This window comes from Panthera uncia, chromosome C2, assembly GCF_023721935.1.
Source record: "Panthera uncia isolate 11264 chromosome C2, Puncia_PCG_1.0, whole genome shotgun sequence".
Classification (NCBI taxonomy): domain Eukaryota; kingdom Metazoa; phylum Chordata; class Mammalia; order Carnivora; family Felidae; genus Panthera; species Panthera uncia.
The window spans coordinates 155,087,855-155,112,986 of NC_064810.1; the positions used below are offsets into that span (position 1 = coordinate 155,087,855).

Here is a 25,132-nt window from a genome sequence, read left to right on the forward strand (position 1 = left end):
CAACTCTGCCGTCATAACATGAAAGAAGCCATAGACAATATATAAACAAATAGCAGTTGCTATATTCAAGTAAATCTTTACAAACAGGCAGGCTGTAGCTTGCCAGCCCTTGCTCTGAAGCATTAAAAACAAACAAACGGGCGCCTGGCTGGCTCAGTTGGTTAAGCATAGGACTTTGGCTCAGGTCATGATCTTGGGGTTCATGGGTTTGAGCCCCGTGTCAGACTCTGTGCTGACAGCCCAGAACCTGGAGCCTGCCTCAGATTCTGTGTCTCCTTCTCTCTTTGCCCTTCCCCAACTCGTGCTCTGTCTCTGTCTCTCAAAAATAAATGAAAGTTAAGACAAAATAACAACAAAAACTAGTTTGTACTCTGTTCTACTTAAAGCTGAGGAAAAGACTTAATCCATTTGTTCCTGTAAGGATAGATTTTAGGAGATGTTTGCCAGAAGTCACTGAATTCTTAACACTGTAAATATTTTCAAGATGTAGACTATTTTTGGCATTAATTCTTTTAAAATAATCCACAGAATTGTTTAGTTGCTTCCTAGTATAGTAAGATTTTTGGTTTTGTTTAAGAAAAGGGGATGATACATTTATTCTTCTAATATTATGGTAAGCTTCAAAGTACCAGCTCTAGAAAATAATCATGACCAAACAGTAATATTTGTCTTTAAGATATCTGGCCTCTGCGCTGCCTGGGTGGCTCAGTTGGTTGAGTGTCCGACTTCGGCTCAGGTCATGATCTCACGGTTCATGAGTTCGAACCCCACATCGGGCCCTGTGCTGACAGCTCAGAGCCTGGAGCCTGCTTTGGATTTTGTGTCTACCTCTCTCTCTGCCCCTCCCCCACTCTTGCTCTTTCTCTGTCTCTCACAAATAAATAAATGTTAAAAAAAATTTTTTTTTAAGATATCTGGCCCCCAAATTTGGGAATTAAACTTTGTCTCTCTCTCACTTTACATTTTAGGAATTTGAGGGGATAAATAGATTGACTTTAGGACATATGTATGGCCTACTACTTTTCTCCTTTTACATAGTTTTCTGTGAATTTTTATAAATGCTTCCTTACTGATATTTTGTATATATTTATATAATACTTACGGGATAAATATTCATGGAATAAGTATATGTATATTCTGTCTTTTCCAGTGACCTTTTATTTTGTCTTGTGTATGTAACAATTTTTAAATTTAACCATGATAGGAATTACTTAATTCTAGTTTTGAACCCCATATAGCTAAAATGCTAGTATACCGTTTTAAAATTTTTTTATTTTGAAATAATTGTAGATTCACAGGAAGTTGCAAAAGTAGTATAGAGAGGACCTGTGTATCCTCCACCTAGTTTTTTCCTGATTATGTCTTTAAATGCAATATCAGAAGCAGGAATCTGATATTAAATGTATAGTATAGATACTTCTCTGTATTTTATTAAATGGGCAGACTCTTTTAGCCACCACTGCAATCAAGGTAAAGAATTATTCTATCACTATAAATATCTCCCTTATGTTATTCCTTGGTTACACTTTTCTCCCTAACTCTAACATTCCTAACCTCAGCCAACCATTAATCTGTTTTCCATCTCTGTAATTTTGGTATTTTGAAATAGATGTAGATTTGCTGGAGGTTGACTAGAAGATTATCAATTTTGTTACTATTTGAAAAGAACCAGTTTTGGTTTTATTAATTTTTTTTCTCTGTTGCTCTGTTGTTTTCTATTTTACTGATTTCTGCTGATCATTACTTTCTCCTTTTTTCTGCTTACTTTGGATTTAATCTGCCATTCATTTTGTAGTTTCTTTTTTTTTTAATTTTTTTAATGTTTATTCATTTTTGAGAGACAGAGTATCAGAGTGCAAGCCGGGGGTGGGGCAGAGAGAGAGGGAGACACAGAATCCTAAGCAGGCTCCAGGCTCTGAACTGTCAGCACAGAGCCTGACGCGGGGCTCAAACTCACAAACCGTGAGATCGTGACCTGAGCTTAAGTCAGAGGCTTAACCAACTGAGCCACCCAGGCACCCCTCTTTTTGTAGTTTCTTAAGGTTACAACTGGGGTCACTGATTTAAAACTTATTTTCTGAGACAATTTAGTGCTATAAACATATCCATAAATACTGCCTTAGCAGGATCCCACATTTCTTTTAACTTTGAAATAGTTATAGATTCACCACAGTAGTGGTAAGAAATAACAGAAATCTCATGTACTCTTTACCCAATTTCTCCCAATGGTAACATTGCAAAGCTTTAGTATAATACCACAACCAGAATATTGACACTATAATACAGTCAGAGATACAAAACACTTCCATCACCACAAGGATCCCTTATGTTACCCTTTTATAACCATGCCTGCTTTCTCTGTGCCTCCCCCTAACCTCTCCTTAACCCTTGACAACTGCTAATCTGTTCTTCATTGCTATAATTTTGTCATTTCAAGATGTTACAGGGACGCCTGGGTGGCTCAGTTGGTTAAGTGTCCGACTTCAGCTCGGGTCATTGATTTCACGGTTCGTGGATTTGAGCCCTGTGTCGAGCTCTGTGCTGACAGCTCAGAGCCTGGAGCCTGCTTCGGGTTCTGTGTCTCCCTCTCTCTCTCTCTCTCTGCCCCTCCCCCACTCATGCTCACTCACTCTCAAAAATAAACATTAAAAAAAATTTTTTTAAGTGTATTACATAAATGGAATTAGATATAGTACGTAACCACTGCAGATTGGGGTTTTTTTCACCCAGCATAATGCTCTGGATAGTCATCAAGTTTGTTGCATGTATCAATAGTTCATTCATTTTGATTGCTTAGCAGTATTCCGTGGGATGGGTTACTACCATTTATTTAAAAGCTGTTCACTCATTGAAGGACAACTGTCTTGTCTCCAGTTTTGGGCTATTCCAAATAAAGCTGCTATAAACATTTGTGTACAGGTTTTTGGTGAATCTAATTTTTAGTTTCTCTGGGATCAATGCCCAAGTCTGTATTTGCTGGGTTGTATGGTAATTGTATGTTTAGGTTTTAACTTAGGTGAGTTCAGCCTCCAGATTACTCTTCCACAGTAGCAGTTAGTTTAAAGATTTTTTCGGTTCTTGTAACCTCAGCTGGGCTGTTTGGAGTCTAACCTTAGAGAGATACAGTTCAAGGATCGGCGAGAGATTTGCACCAAGTGTATAACCAGATTTCAGGGTTTCCTGTCTTAGGTTCTCTCCTTTCCTGGATTCTCATCCTTATTTCCCAGTTTCTGACTATGTCCTAAATTTAGCCTTCCAGTTCATTGTTTCAGCAAGGCAAGTTCTTGGCCTTCCCAGGTGATTCCAACTAGGGCCTACCTTCAGGAATAAAACCGTGAAAGCAAAAGAGCTGGTCAGTACTATTCCTTCTTTCCAAGTGTAGACTTCGCTCCAGATTCTGCCTGCTTTTCATATCTTTCCAGTGATTTTTTTTACATTTTATCTAGGGTTTAGAATTGTTAACTGCAAGAGGATTATCCCAGTAAGACATACTCTGCCATTTCTCAAAGTGGATGTATTGTTTATTGTTTTTAATTTTATACAAACAGTAGCATACCATTCTTTATCTTGCTTTTTAAACTAAATATGTAATGGAGATTGTTTCTTTTCAACGTATGTAATTATGCCCTGTTTTTCTAATTGTATAATTATCCACTGTATGGATATACTCTATTCAACAACTTCCACTGTTGGTGGACAGTTGCTTTGTTCCCATTTTTTGCAATTTAAATATTGCTGCATTATGTACCCTTGAACATAAGGCATTTTGTATATGTGCAAGCATTTTTGGATTAATTCTTAGAAGTAGAATTGTCAGATTGGCCTACATAAAGATGACTGTGATTTATACATTCAGCAACATTGGGTAAGAATGCCAGTTTTCTCCCCACACACTAACCAACTCAGTATTAAAATTTTGTCCCATCTGTCTATTTTTACAAATGACTTTTAGTTTTAATTTGCTTTCCTCTTATGAGACTAGTTAAGCATCTTTTAGTATATTTAAAGGCCATTTACATTTTTTATGAACTTCCTTTTTATGTTCTTTGCCCATTTTTCTTCTGAGATTTTGATTTTTTTAGTTGTAGGAACTTTTCATGTATTAAATATATTCTTACATCACTCATCATCAGGGAAATACAAATGAGATATCACTTCACACCTGTCAGAATGGCTAAAATTAACAACTCAAGAAACAACAGATGTTGGCGAGGATTCAGAGAAAGGGGAACCCTCTTACGCTGTTGGTGGAAATGCAAACTGGTGCAGCCACTCTGGAAACCGATATGAAGGTTCCTCAAAACGTTAAAAATAGAACTACACTATGATCCAGCAATTTTACTGCTAGGTATTTACCCAGAGGGTACAAAAATACTGATTTGAAGGGATACATGCACTCCAGTGTTTATAGCAGCATTATCAGCAATACCCAAATTATAGAACCCAAATGTCCATTGACTGATGAATGGATAAGGAAGTTGTGTATATATACAATGGAATATTACTCAGCCATAAAAAGAATGAAATCTTACCATTTGAAATGACATGGATGGAGCTCTAGAGTATTAGGCTAAACAAAATAAGTCCATCATAGAAGGACAAATACCATATGATTTCACTCATGTGGAAGTTAAGAAACAAAACAAATGAACCTGGGTGGGGGGAGGAGGGAAAAGAGAGAAAGGCAAACCATAAAACAGACTTTAGCTGTAGAGAACAAACTGAGGGTTACGAGGGGAGGTGGGCAGGGGAATGGGCTAAGTGGGTGATGGGTATTAAGGAGGGCACTTCTTGTGATGAGCACTGGGTATTCTAATGAAGCTCTTCCCCATTTCAAGATTTAAAATTTTTCTTCTGTATTTCCTCCTGGTGCTTTTTTCTGTTGTTTTTTATTATGTTTGAATTTTTTATCTATCTGAATCTAACATTTATCTTAGGAGAAAGAAGGTAGAAACAATGTAACCTTTAAAAAAATTTTTTTGACAAATGGCTTTTGTGTGCTTTGTATTCTCCAGCATAAGAAAATATCTAACATATTTATATTCACACCTGTTGGTATCATAATTTATGGTTTCTGCTTCTGGTATCATGCTTAGTCTTTCTCCACCCTCCAAATTATAATTTATCTCTATTTTGTTTTTGCTATTTCTGATATTTTTTGTATTTAAATCTTTAATGAACCAAAAAAGTATTTTGACATATGGTGAGTTGCTACCAAACTTATTTTCTATCCAGTTAGCTAGACTGTTGTTCTACTTCCATTTATTGAATCATTTTTTCACAAATTTCAAATGCTATCTTTAAATTTTTCAAATTTTTATGTATGGAACTATTCCTTCTCTTTTGTTTCATTGATTGCCCAGGTCCTTTTACTGATACCATATTGTCAGTTATTTGAAAAATAAAAATGGCAAGCAAAATAAAAATAAAACAAGGAACGCTTACTTTAAAAGATTCTGAAATGTATTATAAATCTAAAATATTTTTTGGCTGTTCTTATATTTTCCTAAGAGTTCTTTAAACTCACATGTAAAGTAGTTTTTAAAGTGTATGAATTAATTTAGGGAGAACTAACATCTTTACATTTAATAATCTCATTCAGGGGGCCCCTAGGTGGCTCAGTTCATTGAGTGTCGGACTTCAGCTCTGGTCATGATCTCACTGCTGGTGGGTTTGAGCCCTGCATCAGGCTCTGCTGACAGCTCAGATCCTGGAGCCTGCTTCGGATTCTGTGTCTCCCTCTCTGCCCTCCTGAGCTCGCACTCTCTCTGTCTCTCTGTCAAAAATAAATAAACACTTAAAAAAAATTTTTTTTAATCTCATTCAGGAACATAGTATATTTTTGTATTTGTTGATGTTTTATGTTTCTCACTTGATTTTTCTAATTTTCTTCGTAACAGTAGTATATGCAGTGCGTATCATTATGTAATGTGTGATTATGTACTTTAAAAAAGAGTAGTTGCTAAGAGAGTGCATTTTCAGAGTTCTCATCACAAGGAGAAAATTTTTTTCTTGTTTTCTTCTTTTTGTTGTATCTCTGTGAAAAGATGGATGTTAGCTGAACCAGTTGTAATGATCTGACAATATATATAAACCCAACCATCATGCTGTATGCTTTAAACTTATACCATAATATGTATCAATTAATTCTCAATAAGACTGGAAAAATGTTTAATAATTAAAAAATAATTTTTAAAAAAAATTTTTTTTTCAACGTTTTTTATTTATTTTTGGGACAGAGAGAGACAGAGCATGAACAGGGGAGGGGCAGAGAGAGAGGGAGACACAGAATCAGAAACTGGCTCCAGGCTCCAAGCCATCAGCCCAGAGCCTGACGCGGGGCTCGAACTCACGGACCGCGAGATCGTGACCTGGCTGAAGTCGGACGCTTAACCGACTGCACCACCCAGGCGCCCCAAAAAATAATTTTTTAAAATTAAAAAGACTTGAAAGATATAAAGTAAGATATTAAATGGTTATCACTGCTCAAATGATAGGTGATTTGGAGGTTTGTTTTCTTGGTGCTTGCCTGTTTTTTCAAAAGTTTAAGCATTTAGAACTTTCTTATAATTGGAAAGTCACAATTCCAGAACACTAATGTGAAATGTTTTAAGTATAGTGATATATAAAATACATACAAATACTTCCTTTTTAAATTTTTTAAAAATTTATTTTTAAGAGAGACAGAGTGTGAGCAGCGGGGGAAGAGAGAGAGGGGGAGACAGAGAATTGAAAGCAGGCTCCAGGCTCCAAATTGTCAGCACACAGCCTGACACAGGGCTTGAACTCATGAACCACGAGATCATGACCTGAGCTGAAGTCTGATGCTTAACCGACTGAGCCACCCAGGCACCCCATATAGATACTTCTAATGAGAAAAATAAATTTATGTTCATAAATACCATCTGAAAATAAAAATCATTTGAAGCTTTTTATCTGAAAGAAAACAAATGTAACTTTAATTGTTCCTAATAACTTTAAATGACAGCCTGTATAATTAAAAGTGATGTCAAAAGCTGAGAAAATATATTATTTCTATTAGTTTTTTTTTTAAGCAACAGTGGAATTTTTAAGTCAATATTCATTATTTTAAATAATACAGAGTTGTGTTTTTGGTTGGCCATCAGGTGGTGGTTTAATTAACATCTAATAAATTCTAATATGTCTGGTAAGCCTCAGCTTAATATGGAATACAGAGATACTCACTTGTACTTTTTAACCATAATCTCCTTATAGCATAGATTTTCAGAAGAGGTGACTATTAAAGAAGAAAAAGAAAATATTTTTGAAGTTTGCAAAAGGTCTGTAACATTTTTAATTATGTAACTTTAAAATAGTCAAATAATTTGTATTTTGAGTGTGTTTTTCATTCTCTGCTTTATGTACTTGGGCCACTATGCCGTAAGCCATATAGGGGTATTATTAAATTGGTGTATCAGGTACACACAGATGTCAGCAATACTGTAAGTTACCTTAAAGCTGTCACAAAGATTTTTGAGCCATTAAAATATTTTTCAAGGAAGGAGTAAAGAGTAGTGATAAAAGAAAAAAGAATGTGTACATGACATTTGTGAAGGCAAAAACAGCTGAAATCAGATGAATATTGCAGTTTGCAGGTATCTGACATGGTTGTGGTCATGAGTACTGCAAGTTACAGTACACTCACTAGAATATATGCAAATACAAAACTTAGAGTTGGAGCATACCTTGGAGATCACCTGACCTTCCTGCACTCCCATTTTGCTGTTGAGGCAAGGTACACTCAAATCAGGTGACAAATGTGTTCAAGTCTTTTTATGTTAAGACATAGTTTTCAAAGTGTGATTCTTGTAGTGGCAGCAGCATCTGGGAATGAGTCAGAAATGCAAATTATTTGGTCCCATCCCTGATTTGCTAAATCAGAAACGCTGGAGATGGAGCCCATCAGTCTGTGTTTCAACAGCGCCCCTTAGCTAGTCCTAAGAGGTGCTCAAGTTTGAGAACCATTGTATTAAGGGAAAGCTAGGTAAGAATTAGATTGGCACAGAAACCCAGTACGATTCATGACCATTTGAAAATTTTTAAAGGAAAAAATGACAATTTAACTTTTTTATTCTATTGAAAGCATTTTGCTTACAAACTAAATAGTGTCATTGCAGCCTGCAGAGTTTTATCATGATTTTGGATCTACCATAATGACCAGGAATGTTGACATTGAAGTCACTACATTACCCTTGGATTCAGTCATCCAATCAAAAACAAAAAGTTTTACTAGATCATCTCTTCCATCTGTAAAATTCCATAATTCTTATTTGTTTATTGTATGTTATTGCTTTTGTTTTGAGGGAGGTTATTATTGAATGCACATATTAATTATGTCCCAAGTTGGAAAGAGAAGTATCTTTATTTTCTGTGTAATTTTTAAGCCCCGTCAATGCTAGTAAGTTTCAACTGTTGTAAGTGTGGGACCCTTTTCTATTTTTACTCTCCATTGGTCCAGGGAACCCCAGCTGAAAAAGCTTGTTAGAATTGTTTTTAAGATAAAATATATTAGCTGAGAGATCTTTCTCCAAAAAACTGATTTCCTTATCTATTAGTTGTCTGTTAGTCAGCTTTGAGATACTTCCTCCTCTCCCCCTTGCTTAAGTTATTTCTTTTTCTAGGTAAGTGAAACTCCAGAAAACTTTTTTTTGGGGGGGGGGGGAGATTTTAATTTTATTTTAATTTAATTTTTTATTTTTAAAAATTTACAACCAAATTAGTTAGCATATAGTGCAACAATGATTTCAGGTAGATTCCTTAGTGCCCCTTACCCATTTAGCCCATCCCCCCTCCCACAACCCCTCTAGTAACCCTCAGTTTGTTCTCCATATTTATGAGTCTCTTCTGTTTTGTCCCCCTCCCTGTTTTTATATTATTTTTGTTTCCCTTCCCTTATGTTCATCGGTTTTGTCTCTTAAAGTCCTCATATGAGTGAAGTCATATGATTTTTGTCTTTCTCTGACTAACTAATTTCACTTAGCATAATACTCCCCAGTTCCATCCACGTAGTTGCAAATGGCAAGATTTCATTCTTTTTGATTGCCGAGTAACACTCCACTGTATACATATACCACATCTTCTTTATCCATTCATCCATCGATGGACATTTGGGCTCTTTCCGTACTTTGGCTATTGTTGATAGTGTGGCTATAAACATGGGGGTGCATGTGTCCCTTCGAAACAGCACACCTATATCCTGTGGATAAATGCCTAGTAGTGCAATTGCTGGGTCGTAGGGTAGTTCTATTTTTAGTTTTTTTGAGGAACCTCCATACTGTTTTCCGGAGTGGCTGCACCAGCTTGCACTGCCACCAACAGTGCAAAAGAGATCCTTTTTCTCTGCATCCTCGCCAACATCTGTTGTTGCCTGAGTTGTTAATGTTAGCCATTCTGACAGGTGTGAGGTGGTATCTCATTGTGGTTTTGATTCGTATTTCCCTGATGATGAGTGATGTTGAGCATTTTTTCACGTGTCGGTTGGGCATCTGGATGTCTTCTTTGGAGAAGTGTCTGTTCAAGTCTTTTGCCCATTTCTTCACTGGATTTTTTTTGGGGTGGGGGGGGTGTTGAGTTTGATAAGTTCTTTATAGATTTTGGATACTAGCCCTTTATCTGATATGTCATTTGGAAATATCTTCTCCCATTCTGTCGGTTGACTTTTAGTTTTGGTGATTGTTTCCTTCACTGTACAGAAGCTTTTTATTTTGATGAGGTCCCAGTAGTTCATTTTTGCTTTTGTTTCCCTTGACTCCGGAGACATGTTGAGTAAGAAGTTGCTGCAGCCAAGATCAAAGAGGTTTTTGCCTGCTTTCTCCTCTAGGATTTTGATGGCTTCCTGTCTTACATTGAGGTCTTTCATCCATTTTGAGTTTATTTTTGTGTATGGTGTAAGAAAGTGGTCCAGGTTCATTCTTCTGCATGTCACTGTCCAGTTTTCCCAGCACCACTTGCTGAAGAGACTGTCTTCATTCCATTGGATATTCTTTCCTGCTTTGTCCAGCAAACTCTTTTTAAGTTTTTCTAAAATTGGTTATATAGGATCTCACATATTAAAATAGAGTTGAAACTGTTTATTTTTGTTTATTTTTTTAACGTTTATTTATATTTGAGAGAGAGAGTAAACAGGGGAGGGGCAGAGAGAGAGGGAGACACAGAACTCCAAGAGGGTTCCAGGCTCTGTGCTATCAGCCCAGAGCCCAGCACAGGGCTCAAACTCACAAACTGTGAGATCATGACCTGAGCCAAAGTCAGATGCTTAACCGACTGAGCCACCCAGGTGCCCCTAGTTGAAACTGTTTAAATCAGCAACCAAGGACAGTAAATTTTTTATACCTTCTTCCCAAAGGAAGCTCTCAAGTACATGTATAAATTTATTAAATATACTTATCCCAAAGAATTAATTTATAACTCATTCTTTTTTCACTATACTATCAATAGAATAATTGGATAATCTTTTCTGTTAGAATGCCAGCTCAGTGCCTCCTTGGACATTTTGTCTGGCATGATCAAAAGTATTCTGCTCAGGACAGCTGGGTGGCTTGGTCAGTTGAGCGTCCAACTTCGGCTCAGGTCATGATCTCATGGTTCATGGGTTTGAGCCCTGTGTCGGGCTCTGTGCTGACCGCTCAGAGCCTGGAGCCTGCTTCGGATTCTGTGTCTGCCCCTCTCTCTCTGCCCCTCTCCCACTCATGCTCTGTCTCTCTCTGTCTCTCAAAAGTGAATAAAGATTTTTAAAAAAAGTTTTTTTGGGGCGCCTGGGTGGCTCAGTCAGTTGGGCAGCCGACTTCGGCTCAGGTCATGATCTCGCGGTCAGTGAGTTCAAGCCCCGCGTCGGGCTCTGTGCTGACAGCTCAGAGCCTGGAGCCTGTTTCGGATTCTGTGTCTCCCTCTCTCTGACTCTCCCCAGTTCATGCTCTCTCTCTGTCTCAGAAATAAATAAACGTTAAAAAAAAAAATTAAAAAAAATTTTTTTTAAAAGTATTCTGCTCTAGTTTTAACCCAACCACCTTACTCCTGCCTCTACCCTGGCCATTTAACAAGCATTGGTTTTCTATGTAAGAAGGCAGGAACGCTTACTGAAAATAATGAAGAATCATAGTATGGTAACAGTATACAGCATGGTATATAGTATATACATAGTGTTAGGTTGTGTTTCCACTCGATTCTCATTACTTTAAAGGTTTTAGAATAAATTTAAATTCTGATTTTGTTTTTTTCTGCTCATACAGCAAAGATCCTAAAAATTCAGAGATGGTTGGTGAATGTCAGTTATCAACATTGGCCCCCAAACCTCTGTGCTTATCAGTGCCACCTTTGAATCTAAGTGCTCATCAAGAAGACATATTACTGAAGCCCTGGATGAATGGTACTATTTTCTTAATATAATTATGTTGCCTTTTGATAGTATAGAAATTATGTGGGAGATTTTTTTCACCAAAAACAAAAAAGGTTAAAAAAATCAAAACCAGCCTAGGATATGTTAAAATTAGGAAGTTTGTATACCTTTACTTGTAAATACTTTTGATGGAACAATTTCTTAAATATCTGTACTTACGTGATAGTTGTAGTGCAAATAAATTATAGGTTATACCTAAAATATTCATATTTTAGTTGAATATTTTAGAATTATAATGTATTTTAAAATTTGTGTTAGTTTTTTTGAAAATCCATAAAGCTTTTGAACAAAATAAGCTAGATTGAGGAATGAATTTGGAAACAATAAATTTTCTTTGTGTAGCTCACACCTAATTGTCCCTTCCTGTCGTTGACTTCGTGCTTCCTGGTGTCGTGTAGGACTATAGCATGTCCAGATGATTGTGTGTTTTATCTTAAAAAGCCTTAACAGATTTTATAATGGAAACTACAGCAAAACTATGCAGCAGAAACTTCAGCTTTTTCCAAATTCTCTCTGAATGCTGCCAACTGAAAAATGAAATTATTTAAAATAAAAAAATAAAATATCTTTAGAAAAAAACATTTCCAGATGTCCTAATTCTCATTTTAAAGGACCAACATTAAGGAATAGGGTGCCTGGTATATTAGTCAGCTCAGGCAGCCATAATAAAATACCACAGACTAGATGGCCTAAACCACAGAAATTTATTTCACACGGTTCTGGAGGCTAGAAGTCTTAAGATCAGGGTTCTGGCAGGGTCTAGTTTCTAGCTCTCTTCCTGGCTTACAGATGGCTGCCTTCTTGCTAAGTCCTCACATGGCTTTTCCTTGGTGCATGTGCATGGAGAGAGAGCAAGCTCTCTGCTGTCTCTTATAAGAGCATTAATTCCATCAGCTCAGGGTCTCTTCCTTATGACCCCATTTTAACCTTAATTAGTTCTGTAAAAGACCCTATCTTCAAATAAAGTCACACTGAGGTTTAGGGCATATGAATTTGTGAGGTTCATTTCATAACACTTAGGTTTGTCACTAATTTACTTAGAGATTTTAATTGTCTATCATATTTGTTTAACATGGAGACTGTCATTTGAGTGCAGTGTTCAGTGCTGCTGTTTTAAGGCTTTTAAGAAAGTATCTTCAGCTTAAAATGAGTTTAAAATTTTACAGTTAGGCCTAGAAATACTTAAGGAGCACCAAAGATGTAAATAATTTCACAGGAATACACATGGCAGCATAGTCTGTGAACTGAGTATGAGTAGTCCAAAGTGAAACTTTAAAGCAGATAGTAGTAGTCATCTGTTCATTGTTATGAAGGGAAGAAGCTATAACATATTGGTATTTGATGTGATTCTTAATCATTTCTAGATTTCAGATTTCCAGGAAAACATTCTCTCTTAAAGCTGCAGAATCCTGAAACTTGTGAAATATTTAAGAGGGAAAAAAATGTAGGGGTAAGTCCCCCATTTAAAAAAAAAATCTTACAAAGCACATATTTTGGTTGTATTTCCCTATCATTTGTTAAGCATTTCTGGACGTTTACAGAGTTTGAATGACACTTGGTGATGAGAAGCAGAAAATGAGTAGTAACTCAGAGGATATTCACATATAATGTAAGAAGTTGAAAGCAGAAGGCTGGGCAGGCGGGGTGGAGAGGGGATATCCAAAACAGAAAATACAGGATGGATAGTTCCTGGTGATAGAAGAGAAAACTAGTGATTTAAAGCTGTTTATAGGAAAAGTTTGTTGTATATATTTTGAATCTGTCATTTCTCTTTCTGTTAATCAGAAAAGCTAAGAAAAATCTGAGTTCTAAATAAATGCATCTGAAATATGGTACATATTGTAAATAGGACTAACTTTTTGTAAAAGCAAACAGGGCAAGTATGTGAGAAAGGGAGGGGATGTAAAACTTTTAAAAACATGTAAAGTAAAACAGTAGTAACTTTGATGGAGTATTTTCACAATATTGCAAAAAGTCAGACAAACCAATTTGAGTTGGTTTTTTTCATCATTTTTGAAAATATAAATTAAGTTGGGAGTTTTATTTTTTTATCAAGTCAGCAAGCAATTTGTCTTGGTGCAGTTTTGGGTATAATTTCTGGTTCCTTCAAATGCTTTCTTACCTGATTATGGTATTTTTTTACAATTAACACAGAAAGAAAATTTATTTAATTTTCTAGGTGTTCCAGAAGCCCCTAGGGTTGATGCTACCCCATAGATACTGCAAATTTCATTTTAATACATTACGTGGCTGTGAGCGATCACAATGCAAGTTTGCTCATGTGCCTGAGCAAGGGGATGAAAAGGTAAAATATGTAAAGTTCTTGAAGTAGAGATTGTTTTCAGATTATCTCAGTTATATGTTTTAAGTCAGATTTTCATTAACCCCTAATAGCATAGATGAGCTTTGTCTGGTTTTGTGCTTTAAATAAATCATACAATTTGTATTCTTTTGTTTCCGGCTTCTTTTTGCTCAATATTTTTGAGATTCATCTATATTTTTTTATTTAATTATAAACATTTCTTTCTCATTGTAATATTGAATATTCCATTTTGTGAGTATATCAAAATTTATTTTATTGATAAATATTACTTTTGATTCATTGGATTTCTGAATTTGGGAATTACAGTAGTGATGTTATCAGTGTTCTTTTGTGTGTCTTTTGGTGAACATATGTGTACTTTCTGATGGGTTATACTTAAAACTGGAATTGCTGAGTCATAGGATCTGCATATATTCAACGTTAGTTGATAGTACCAAACAGATTTCCAAGGTGGTCTGCCCAATTACACTTTTTCACCAGCAATGTCTGAGAGTTCAGCTTGCTTCATAGCGTTACCAGCTCTTGGTATTTTAATTTTAGCCATTGTAGTGAGTGGGGAGTGATGTCTTCCTTGATGACTTACAAAGCTGAGCATCTTTCAAAATCATTATTGGACACTTGGATACACTCTTTTTGGAAATCTCTAAATATTTTGCCTGTATTCTATGGGATTGTCTTTTTCTTATATACCTTAAGAATTCTTTATATATTCTGGGTATAAGTTCTTTATTGAGTATGTGTATAGCAAATAACTTTTACTACTGTAAAGGTTGCCTTTTCACCCTCTTAAGGTGTCTTTTGGTAGACAGAACAACTTAATTTCTACGTAGTCCGATTCTGTCGATCTTTTTACGGTGTTAACTTTTTGCATCCTGTTGGAGAAATCTTTGCCAAGATCATGAAGATGTTCTCTTATATTTTTTCCTTTAAAAGGTCTGTTGTTTTATCTTGGCATTTAGAACACAAAGCCACCTGGAATTGATTTTTGGTTTTCATGTGAAAACAAGGTCAAGATAAATATTTTTTCCGCATGAGGATCCCTTTGTAAGCCAACACCATTTACTTAAAAAAACCATCCTTTTCCCCTGTTGCACTTCAGGGTCACTGTGTCATAAATCAGCTAATTATATATGAGTGGGTCTGTTTCTAGGCTCTTTGTTCTAATCCATTGGTCAATGTGTTTATCCTTGAGTCAGTAAATGGCTATTTTTTAAATGACCTAAATAAGTTTTTTTTTAATTTTGAATATTCAGGAATTTCCTTCCCTCCCCAATTGCTTGCTAATCTTGCTATTTCCTTGACTATTTCTTTGTCAGAACATCTGTAAAATTAAGTTTTTATAGTGAATTCAGTATACATTTCAAATCTGTGAGTTAACCAACATCAGTTTTTTTATTCCATTGCTTTAAGTTCACTTTGAGAATAAGCAGAAAGATAGGATTGAAATTTTGTCTTCTTTATGAAATATAAAAAGGTAACGTTATATTTTTCATTACTTGTAGGTTTGTATGGATGTGTTTAAGAAATATATAAGCATCAACGAGCTGTGTTTGCTACAACGTGCAGGTATGAGACAGGGATGATTACTATAAATTCAAGAATGTGAGTATTTCAAGCAATGTGCAATTGTATCTTACAGTTTGAAAGTAAATTCAATACTTGTAAGTATGAAAACTGAATGCCTTAGAGTGGCTCTATTGGTGTTATAAATGATTAAAAATAAGTTTGGCATTTTGGTTACTAAAAAACTATAATCCACCTAGCACTATCATTTTCTAAAACCAAATTGCATGATATAGATAGAAATTTTATGTATGTGTGTAAGACAAAAATATAACATAGATAATTGGCTTAAAATCTTTCTGAAGGGATGTTTCAGAAACTAGATCTTCCCTACGTCTTTATCCTTCTCTTTTAACACTTACCCCTTGAGGCCGATGCACCATCCATACTGAGTTCTGTTCAGTTCCCTAAGCAGGACAGGCTGTGGTATAATATCAGAGCCACTGCTGTCCCTGCTGTCTATCTGGGATGCCTTTCTTTCATCCCCTTTCCCCACAGCAAAGACCTATTTATCTCGCAAGTTTTAGTCATAGGAAATAGGATTACCTCCTCTGTCAGCCGTTATCTGACTCTACTGCCTCATCCCATTCTCTGTCACCGTCTCCCCCTACTACACCTTGAGTGTCAAGAGGAAGGGACCAAGCTTATTTATATTTGTCACGCTGACACAGCCACCCAAGCCACATAGTATCGTGGTAATAGAGCATGTTAGCTGCATATTCATCAGCTTGAAATCTCATTTGGTTAAAAACAAAATTTCTGACAAGTTTATTATTTGTTTTGCTGAGTGACATCATCTCCCCAAGGATTAAAGGAAGCGTCTGAGGGAACTGCTATGACTGAACTTACTCTTACAGTAAGGAGGAAGTAGGCAAGGGAGAAGTAATAGGAGCCTATATAGAGAATGTACCCATCACCAAGGCATTGATGGGAGAAGCTGCATGATTAGATGTCAATGAACATGTATATTCCAGAAATAATTCCATAGCATGAGATGTGGAAGAAAAGTGGATGACATGAAAAAAAAAAAAAAACAGGAAAACTCCCAAAATTGTAATTCTGATTATGTAAACATCTAGTGTATCAGGAGAAATATATTTGAATTTAGTTTTAAAACAACAAATATAGGGATGGGTGGCGGCGTCTGTGCACGGAGGAGGTGGAGGAGGCCCCTGGCAGCCGCTTCTTGCCCCTGAGCCAGTGCCAAGTGGTGTAGAGCCGGGGCAGGACCCAGAGCCGAGCTGGCTGAGCAGGCTCTGACTCCCTGCCACAGCCCAGAACTTCCATTGGGTGGACATCGACAAGTTTGATGAGAACAGATTCCTGGGCAAGCAGGAGGAGGCAGCGGTGGCCAGACCATGCCCGGACCCTGGTGAGGCGGATGGCCTTCTGCAGCAAGGGGGCGTGCTTCGAGCATTCCGTGCAGCCTTGCAGAACTGTCCCATCAACACCAAGAATCAGGCCGTGAAGGAACGGTCCCAGAGCATGGTGCTGAAAGTACTTACAGATTTTAAGAGCAGAGCAATTGAGCAGGCTGTGCATTCACTGGACAGAAATGGCATTGACTTGCCAATGAAGTACATTTATAAAGGGTTTGAGAAGCCCACAGAAAACAGCAGCGCAGTGTTACCCCAATGGCATGAAAAGGCATTAGCAGTAGGAGGACTAGGCTCCATTATGAGTTCTCACAGCAAGAAAGACTTTAAAAAGAAAAAAAAAAGGGACTCCTCTTATCTTGAGAAGAATTTTGGATGCACAGGCTGATGAAGAAGGGATTGACACTGGACCATCTTCCTAGGAATTCCCAGCTAAACTATTTCAGGACATGCATCCGCTGAAGTGTATTTTATTTTCAAGGTGGAGGGAGAAATCGTCTGTTTCTTAAATCCTTTGTAGGATCTGATAGTCTATGCCTTTGTCCGCAAGTAACACAGAACTGATGTTGTAACTGCCTGCTGGAGTGGCTGGCGCATCTTGGCCAGGTGTACATGTGTGCTCTGCCTATTTAAAATGGAAGAGGGACTATCTGAGCAGGTACAGATCCAAGGGCTGTGGTAAAAGGCAGAGCCTTGTTTTTTTGAAGTAGTAAAACTTCCAGGATTTGTACAGACATCCCTGGGAAGATGGGGCTCTCTTGGGTTCATTGTAAAGTGCCTACTGCATCAATAAAGCTCTTGGCTTATTAGAATGTAAAAAAGATAATAATAATTAACAAATAAATAAAAATCAACAAATAGAACAAAAATAAAGACCTATAATGAATGAAAGTTGGTAAGAACCTGTGGAAATTATGTTTGGTGTGAAAACAGAAACTTAGATCAGTGGAACAGAATAGATAGCTCAGAATAGAACCAATATTACATATAAAGAATTTTAATATTTAGAAAGACCAGAGAGTTTGGTAAGGGAAGACTCATTTAATGAATGATGTTAGGGTAACTAGATACCATTTTAGAAAGAGAAACGAATACCACAGGTATAAGGTGTAGGTCTAACTGTTCAGGCTCTACAGAGAACCTACATTGGTACACAGGGGAAGTTACTGAGTGGGTAGGACTCCTCATCCCCTATTTATCCATAGGTCCTCTTTTATATATTTTATATTTGATTTTAGACATAAAATTCTCTTTCTGGAAGTGATTTTTGAATGTTTTACTTAGAAATAATTTCAAATTTCCAGGAAGTTGCAAAACTTAAAATAATACAAAGAATACCCACATATCCTTACTTTAATGTTTGCACTCATTCTCTCTATCCCCCTCTCCTTCTCTCCTTATATGCATGTGTGTGCATGTGTGTGGTATACATGCACACACAACATTTTTTTCCCTGAATCATCCAAAAGTAGGTTACATGCATCATGGCTTTTTACTCCTAAATACTTCAGTGTATATTTCCTAAAAACAGGATATCCTCTTATGTAACCATGGCACATTTATCAACTTAGTAAATTTAACATTGGGTACAATACTTTTGTCTAATCTACATTTGTATTCAAATTCTGTCAGTTAACCCGTAATGTGCTTATATCATTTTCCCCTCCAGATCAGGATCAGTCATTACATTTAGTTGTTCTCTTTATGCTCCTTTATTATAGAACACTGCCATTGTCTTTCTTTGATGTATGTGTGTGTGTGTGTGTGTGTGTATGTATCTGTCTTCTGTCTTCCCACCTAGATAACAACTGCACTGGCAGAATCTGGTACAACTGTTTTAGAACTCCAGAGTCTATTGAAGGTTTGCAACTTCTATGAGAAGACTTGAGGGATAAATTGGGGTTAATTTCAGTCAATTTCAGCTCTTAGCACAGTAACAACTGCCCATGCCTCATCAGAGCCATTTAATGGGCAGCTGCACATGACTTCCTGGAGCAGTTTGCACACAGCTTGTGAGAGCCAGGGTGGGGAATAAAGATGCTGTCCCCCAGATTATCAGGGATCTACACTCAGATTGCTGATTGCTGCTTCTAATCACAGGTGCAAAGGGATGGGCAGCTCTTATTGCAATATTCCCCATTGTTGCAAGCCCCTCTCCTTCCTGCTAAAGTGACTTCCAGAGGATTTAAAGAGCTAGCAACCTTTTTTTTTATCCTCCCTTTCATTTTTCTCTTTTTTCCTTTACGGGAACCTATCAAGACTAGAATATTCAAAAACAACTGCTGTATCCATTTATGGAGAAAACTAAAAAGTGACTATGCATGGGAAAGGCTCAGAAAAGACCTGAGTATACCTTAAGTTCACACATTATATAGTAATAAAAGTTTCAATATAGTAAGAAGATATAATAGTTATAAACATTTATATACCTAAAGACCATCAAAATCTATAAAGCAAAAATTGACAGAATTAGAGACAGTTTTCCAATAATAGAGATTTCAGTATCCAATTCACAATAATGTATTGAGCAACCTGATAAAAGAGCCCTTGACACAATATACCAAATAGGTCTAACAGACATATACAGAATATTCTACTTAATAACAATAGCATACACATTATTTTTGTGAACACATAGGACATTTTCCAGGATAGACAATATGTTAGGCCACAAATTAAGTCTCAACAGATTTTGAAAGATACATATTGCACAAAGTGTCTTCTGTGACTACAATAGGATAAAATTAGAAATCAGTAACAGAAGGAAAACTGGAAAATTCACAAAATGGTGGAAGTTGAACAGGTATATCAAAGGAGAAATTAGAAAAAACTTAGAGACAAATGAAGATGAAGCAGAACATACCAAAACATATGGGATGCAGTGAACGTGCTGCTAAGAAGGAAGTTTAAGGCTTTAAAGGCTTACATTAAGAAACAAGAAAGATCTTAAATCAACAACCTACCTTTACAACTTAAGAAACTAGAGAAAGAAAAACAAACTAAACCCAAAGCTAGCAGAAGGAAGGAAATGATAAAACTTAGAGCAGAGATAAAGGGGATAGAGAATAGAAAAACAATGAGAAAAAAAATCAGTGAAACTGAAAGTTGGTTCTTAAACCATCAAAATGTACAAACCTTTTTCTTGACTAAGAAAAAAGGAATATTCAAGTTACTAAAATAAAAACTGAAAGACATTAATGATTCTACAGAAAGTAAAAACAATTATAAAAGAATACTATGAATAATTGTACACAAAACTAGATGAAAGAATTCCTAGAAACCCAAAACCTGCCAAGACTAAGTGATGTCAAAATCCAAATAGACCTATAACTAGTAAGCGTATTAAATCAGTAATCAGAAGGCTCCTGACATAATCCCTGCACCCAATGGCTTCATTTGTGAGTTTTACCAAACATTTAGAAAAGAGCTAATACCAGGACGCCTGGGTGGCTCAGTCAGTTAAGCAGCTGACTTCAGCTCAGGTCATGATCTGGTGGTTTGTGGGTTCAAGCCGTGCATCCAGCTCTCTGCTGTCAGCACAGAGCCTGTTTTGGATCCCCGGTCTCCCTCTCCTCTCTCCACATGTGCACTTTCTCTCTCTCTCTCTCAAAATAAGTAAGTGTTAAGAAAAAAAGAAAAAAAAAGAACCAATAGCAGTTATTCTCAATCTTTCCCAGAAAGTTGAAGAGGAGGAACACGTGCTTACTCATTCTGTGAGGTTGAGTTAGTCATTATTTTGATAGCAAGCAAAGCAAAGACACTAAAGAAAACTACAAATCAGTATCCTTTATGAAACTGATAAAAATTCCTCAACAGAATACTAGCAGACCAAAGTCAGCAGCACATTCAGAGGATTATACACCATGACCAAGTGGGATTTTCTTCTTGGAATTGCAAGGATAGTTCAACATACAAAATCAAAGTAATACACCACATTAACAGAATGAAAGAGAAAAACCACATACTCCTTTCAATTGATGCAGAAAAAGCATGTGGTAAAATTCAACATTCTTTCATGATAAAAACACTCCAAAAAACTGGGAATAAGAGGAGACTGATGTAAAAGCTGTATAAGTTTCTCCCACTATCTGAAAGTAAAGTGTTCTTAGGAAACCTTTCATAAGCCAAAGCGACATAAAGTGGAGAAGCAGTTACCATTTTGTAGAAGTGAAAATCCTCTTTAGGTTTCTCTGTTAGTGAAAATAGGTACAGGCATACCTCAGAGATGTGAGTTCTGTTCCAGACCACTGCAATAAAATGAATATAGAAAAAATAAGTCAGGTGAATTTTTTGTTTCCTGGTAAATATAAAATTTATATATTATAGTCTGTTAAGTGTGTAATAGGAAAAAACAATGTGCATATGAACCTTAGTTAAACTTTACTGCTAAAAAATTCTAACGATCATCTAAGCCCTCTGTTAGTCCTAAACACTGATCACAGGTCACCACAACAGACATAATAATGAAAAAGTTTGAAATATTTCAAGAATTACCAAAAGGTGACACACAGACATGAAATGAGCAAGTGCTATCAGAAAAATTGTGCCAATAGGTTTACTTGATGTAGGGTTCCCACAAATCTTTAATTTGTAAAAAAAAAAATGCACTGTGCAAAGTACAGTAAAGCAAAGTACAATAAAACAAGGTAGGCACACTAAGCTAGGACTTTCATAAAAGTAAAGTGGATAAAGCAAACTTACAGAGAATGAGGGAAACCTGTATATAAAAAACCTATTGCAAATATCATGCTCAATGGTGAAAGACTGAAAACTCTTTCCCTTAAGATCAGGAACAAAGTCAAGGATACCTACTTTCATCACTTCTGTTCAACATAGTCTAGCCAGAGTAATTAGGCAAGGCAAGGAAATGAAATATATCCATTTTGGAAAGGAAGAAGTAAAATTATCTCTGCTTGCAAGTGATATGATCTTATATGTAGAAGTCCTAAAAATTTGACACCGAAAAAAAAAAAAAAACCTATAAGAACTAAACTATGAATTCAGCAAAGTAGGATATAGAATCAACATGCAAAAATCAGTTGCATTTTTGAGCAATCTGAAAAGGAAACTATAAAAACATTTCAATTACAATAGCATCAAAAATAATAAAATATTTAGGAGTTAACCAAGGAAGTGAAAGCCTTGTCTAATGAAATCTACAAAGCATTGCTGAAAGAAATTAAAGAAGACCTAAACTAGTGGAAACACATTCCATGTTCACAGACTGGAAGACTTAATATTGTTAAAATTCAGCGCAGTCCCTATCAAAATCCCAATGACATTTGTCTGCAGAAATAGAATAACCTATCTATTATAAGGAATACCAAAACAATTTTTTTCAAGTTTTTTTTTAAATTTATTATTTAAATTCAAGTTAGTTAACATAGTATTGATTTACTGGTGTAGTATTTGTTTCCCGAGTAGAACCCAGTGATTCATCACTTATATACAGCTCCCAGGGCACATCCCAACAAGTGCCCTCATTAATACCCATTACCTACTTAGCCCATCACCCCACACAGCTCCCCTCCAGCGACCCTCAGATTGTTCTTTCTATTTAGGAGTCTCTTATGGTTTACCTCCCTCTCTGTTTTTATCTTATTTTTCTTTCCCTTCCCTTATGTTCATCTGTTTTGTTTCCTAAACTCCGCATATCGAAGAGCAATCTTGAAAAAGAATAAAATTTGAGGAATCAAACTTCTGACTTGAAAGCTTCCTACAAAGCTACAGTAGTCAAAAACTGTAGTACTGGCATAAAGACATAAAACCAATGGAATAGAATAGAAAGCCCAAACATAAACCCTCATGGATATGGTCAAATGATTTTAGACAGTGGTGCCAATACTACTTCATGGGGAAAGGATAGTTTTTTTCAACAAATGGTGCTGGGAATGCTGGCTATCCAACATGCAAAAGAATAAAATTAAATCCTTACCTAACACTATATACAAAAATTAATTCAAAATGGATCAAAGACCTTAATGTACAAAATGTACAAAAATAAAGCTCTTGGAAGTCTTAAGGGCAAAAGCTCCACAGTATTGGTTTCACAGTAATTTCTCAGGTATGACACCAAAAACACAGACAACAAAAGAAAAATAAATTGGACTTTATGAAAATTTTAAAAATTTGTGCATTAACATACAGTATCTAAAGTAAAACAGCAACCCAAAGAATGGGAGAAGATATTGGCAAATCATATATCTAATAATGGATTAATATCTAGGATATATAGAGAACTCCTAAAACTCAACAGCAAAAAAAAGCAACCTGATTGAAAAATAGGTAAAGTACTTCAATATACGTTTTTCCCAAGAAGATGTACAAATGGCCAATAAGCACATAAAAAGATGCTTAACGTCATTAGGGAAGGGCACATAAAACTACATGTGACACCACCTCACACCCATTAGGATGGTTACTATCAAATAAAATGTTAGGATATATAGAAATTGGAAATCTTGTGCACTGTTGGTGAGAATGTAAAATAGTACACACACTGTAGAAAACAGTATGGCAGTTCTTCAGAAACTTAAAAATAGAATTACCATATGACCCAGCAATTCTTCTAGGTATATACACAAAAGAACTGACAGCAGGGTCTCAAAAGATACTTGTACAGTCATGTTCATAACAGTATTATTTATAATAGCTAAAATGTGAAGAAACCCAAGTATTCATGACAGATTAATAGATTAGGAAAATGTGGTATATACATACAGAATATTATTCAGCCTTAAAAAGAGGAAATTCTAACACATGCTACAATATGGATGGATGAACCTTGAGGTCATTATGCTAAGTGAAGTCAGTCCATCACAAAGAGACAAATACTGTGTGATTCTATTTATGTGACGTAGTTCGAGTAGTCAAAATCATAGAGATGGAAAGTAGAGTGGTGGTTGTGGGGGGCTAGGAGGAGGTGAAAAGGGAGAATTATCGTTTAATGAGTATAGAGTTTCAGTTTTATAAGATGAAAAAATTTCATGGAGATGGATGAACCTTTCGAATGTATTTAATACCACTGAACAGTACACTTAAAAATAATGAAGACAGTGGGGCGCCTGGGTTGGTTGGGGCTCAGTTGGTTAAGCGTCTGACTTTGGCTCAGGTCATGATCTCATGGTTTGTGAGTTCAAGCCCTGCGTTGGGCCCTGTGCTGACAGCTCGAAGCCTGGAGCCTGCTTCTGATTCTGTGTCTCCCTTTCTCTCTCTGCCCCTCCACTGCTCACACTATGAGTCTTTCTCTCTGTCTCAAAAATAAAGAAACATTAAAAAATAATGAAGATGGTAAATTTTATATTATGTGTATTTTATCACAATGAAAAATTGGGGGGAGGGGCAAGCAATGTAGCAGATTGTGTCAAAAGCCATCACAATTTTTAACCTTTTGTCACCCAACAGTTTAACCAGGAGAGATTACTTTAAAAAGAGAAGTTATATTAATATTTTAAAATTTAAAAGTAGTTCGTGACAAAAGAAGGAGGGCTTCATGTCATTTAGTGGACTACTTAAACATTAACAAATTTTTTCCAACTATGCTTTTTTTTTTTAGTTTATTTATTTTGAGAGAGAGTGCCCATGTTCCCGAGGGCGGTGGGGCAGAGGGGGGTGGTGTTGGTGAGGAGAGAGAGCAGAGGAGAGAGAGAAAATGCCAAGAATTATCAATCTCCTCTCCATACCTCGGAGCCTGACACAGAGCTCGATCCAACAAACTGTGAAATCATAACTTGAGCAGAAATCACGAATCGGACGCTTAACTGAGCCACCCAGGCACCCCTCTTTTTTTAAACATGCAGTTCCAGTTTTATTAATAAATTATAATAGCAAGCACTCTGAATTTCCCATGTTACCTGCTAAGAAGGCAACTATGCAGATACTGCAAAATGAATATCAGGAAGAACTCATCTGTATGCGCCCAGGAAAAACAATTGTATATAAAGAAGCTTTAAGAAAACCTGAATGTTGGGGCACCTGGGTGGCTCAGTCAGTTAAACATCTGATTTTGGCTCAGGTCATGATCTCATGGTTCCTGGGTTGGAGCCCCACGTCAGTCTCTGTGCTCATGGCTCAGAGCCTGGAGCTACTTCAGATTCTGTCTCCCTCTCTCTCTGCCCTTCCCCCTCCCTCCCTCTCTTTCTCTCCCTCTCTCTCTCTCTCAAAAATAAACATTAAGAAAATTTTTTTTTTAAAAAAAAAACCTGAATGTTATTATATCGTATTAAGGTAGTTAAAGGTTATTGTAACTTCAACAATTATTTTTTCTTATTATGCTATTGAACTTTATCAGTAGTTACTGACTTTCCCAAGCATCACCAAGTGATCCAGATAGTAATAAGTATTTTGGGCAGAAATAATTACACAAAAGTAAAGCCCAAAGTAATTTTTATTAAGGCAGTTTCAGCTAAGGTGTATAGATTTTGACCTATGAAATTTTGAAATTGGGAAAAAATA

General features: G+C 36.3%; 1 protein-coding gene and 1 pseudogene across 4 annotated transcripts in view; both read left to right on the forward strand.

Annotated features, from left to right (window-relative positions):
• TOPAZ1 (testis and ovary specific TOPAZ 1) overlaps positions 1-25,132 on the forward strand; it is a 101,411-nt gene that overhangs the window by 22,368 nt on the left and 53,911 nt on the right. For all 4 annotated transcript variants that reach the window (XM_049629109.1, XM_049629111.1, XM_049629110.1 and 1 more), the window contains 5 exons: positions 7,237-7,301; positions 11,250-11,386; positions 12,781-12,866; positions 13,596-13,721; positions 15,242-15,305. In XM_049629109.1, coding sequence (XP_049485066.1) covers positions 7,237-7,301; positions 11,250-11,386; positions 12,781-12,866; positions 13,596-13,721; positions 15,242-15,305 — 478 coding nt within the window. The remainder of the gene's footprint in view (positions 1-7,236; positions 7,302-11,249; positions 11,387-12,780; positions 12,867-13,595; positions 13,722-15,241; positions 15,306-25,132) is intronic.
• On the forward strand, positions 16,563-18,438 carry LOC125921480 (actin-related protein 2/3 complex subunit 5-like protein; annotated as a pseudogene).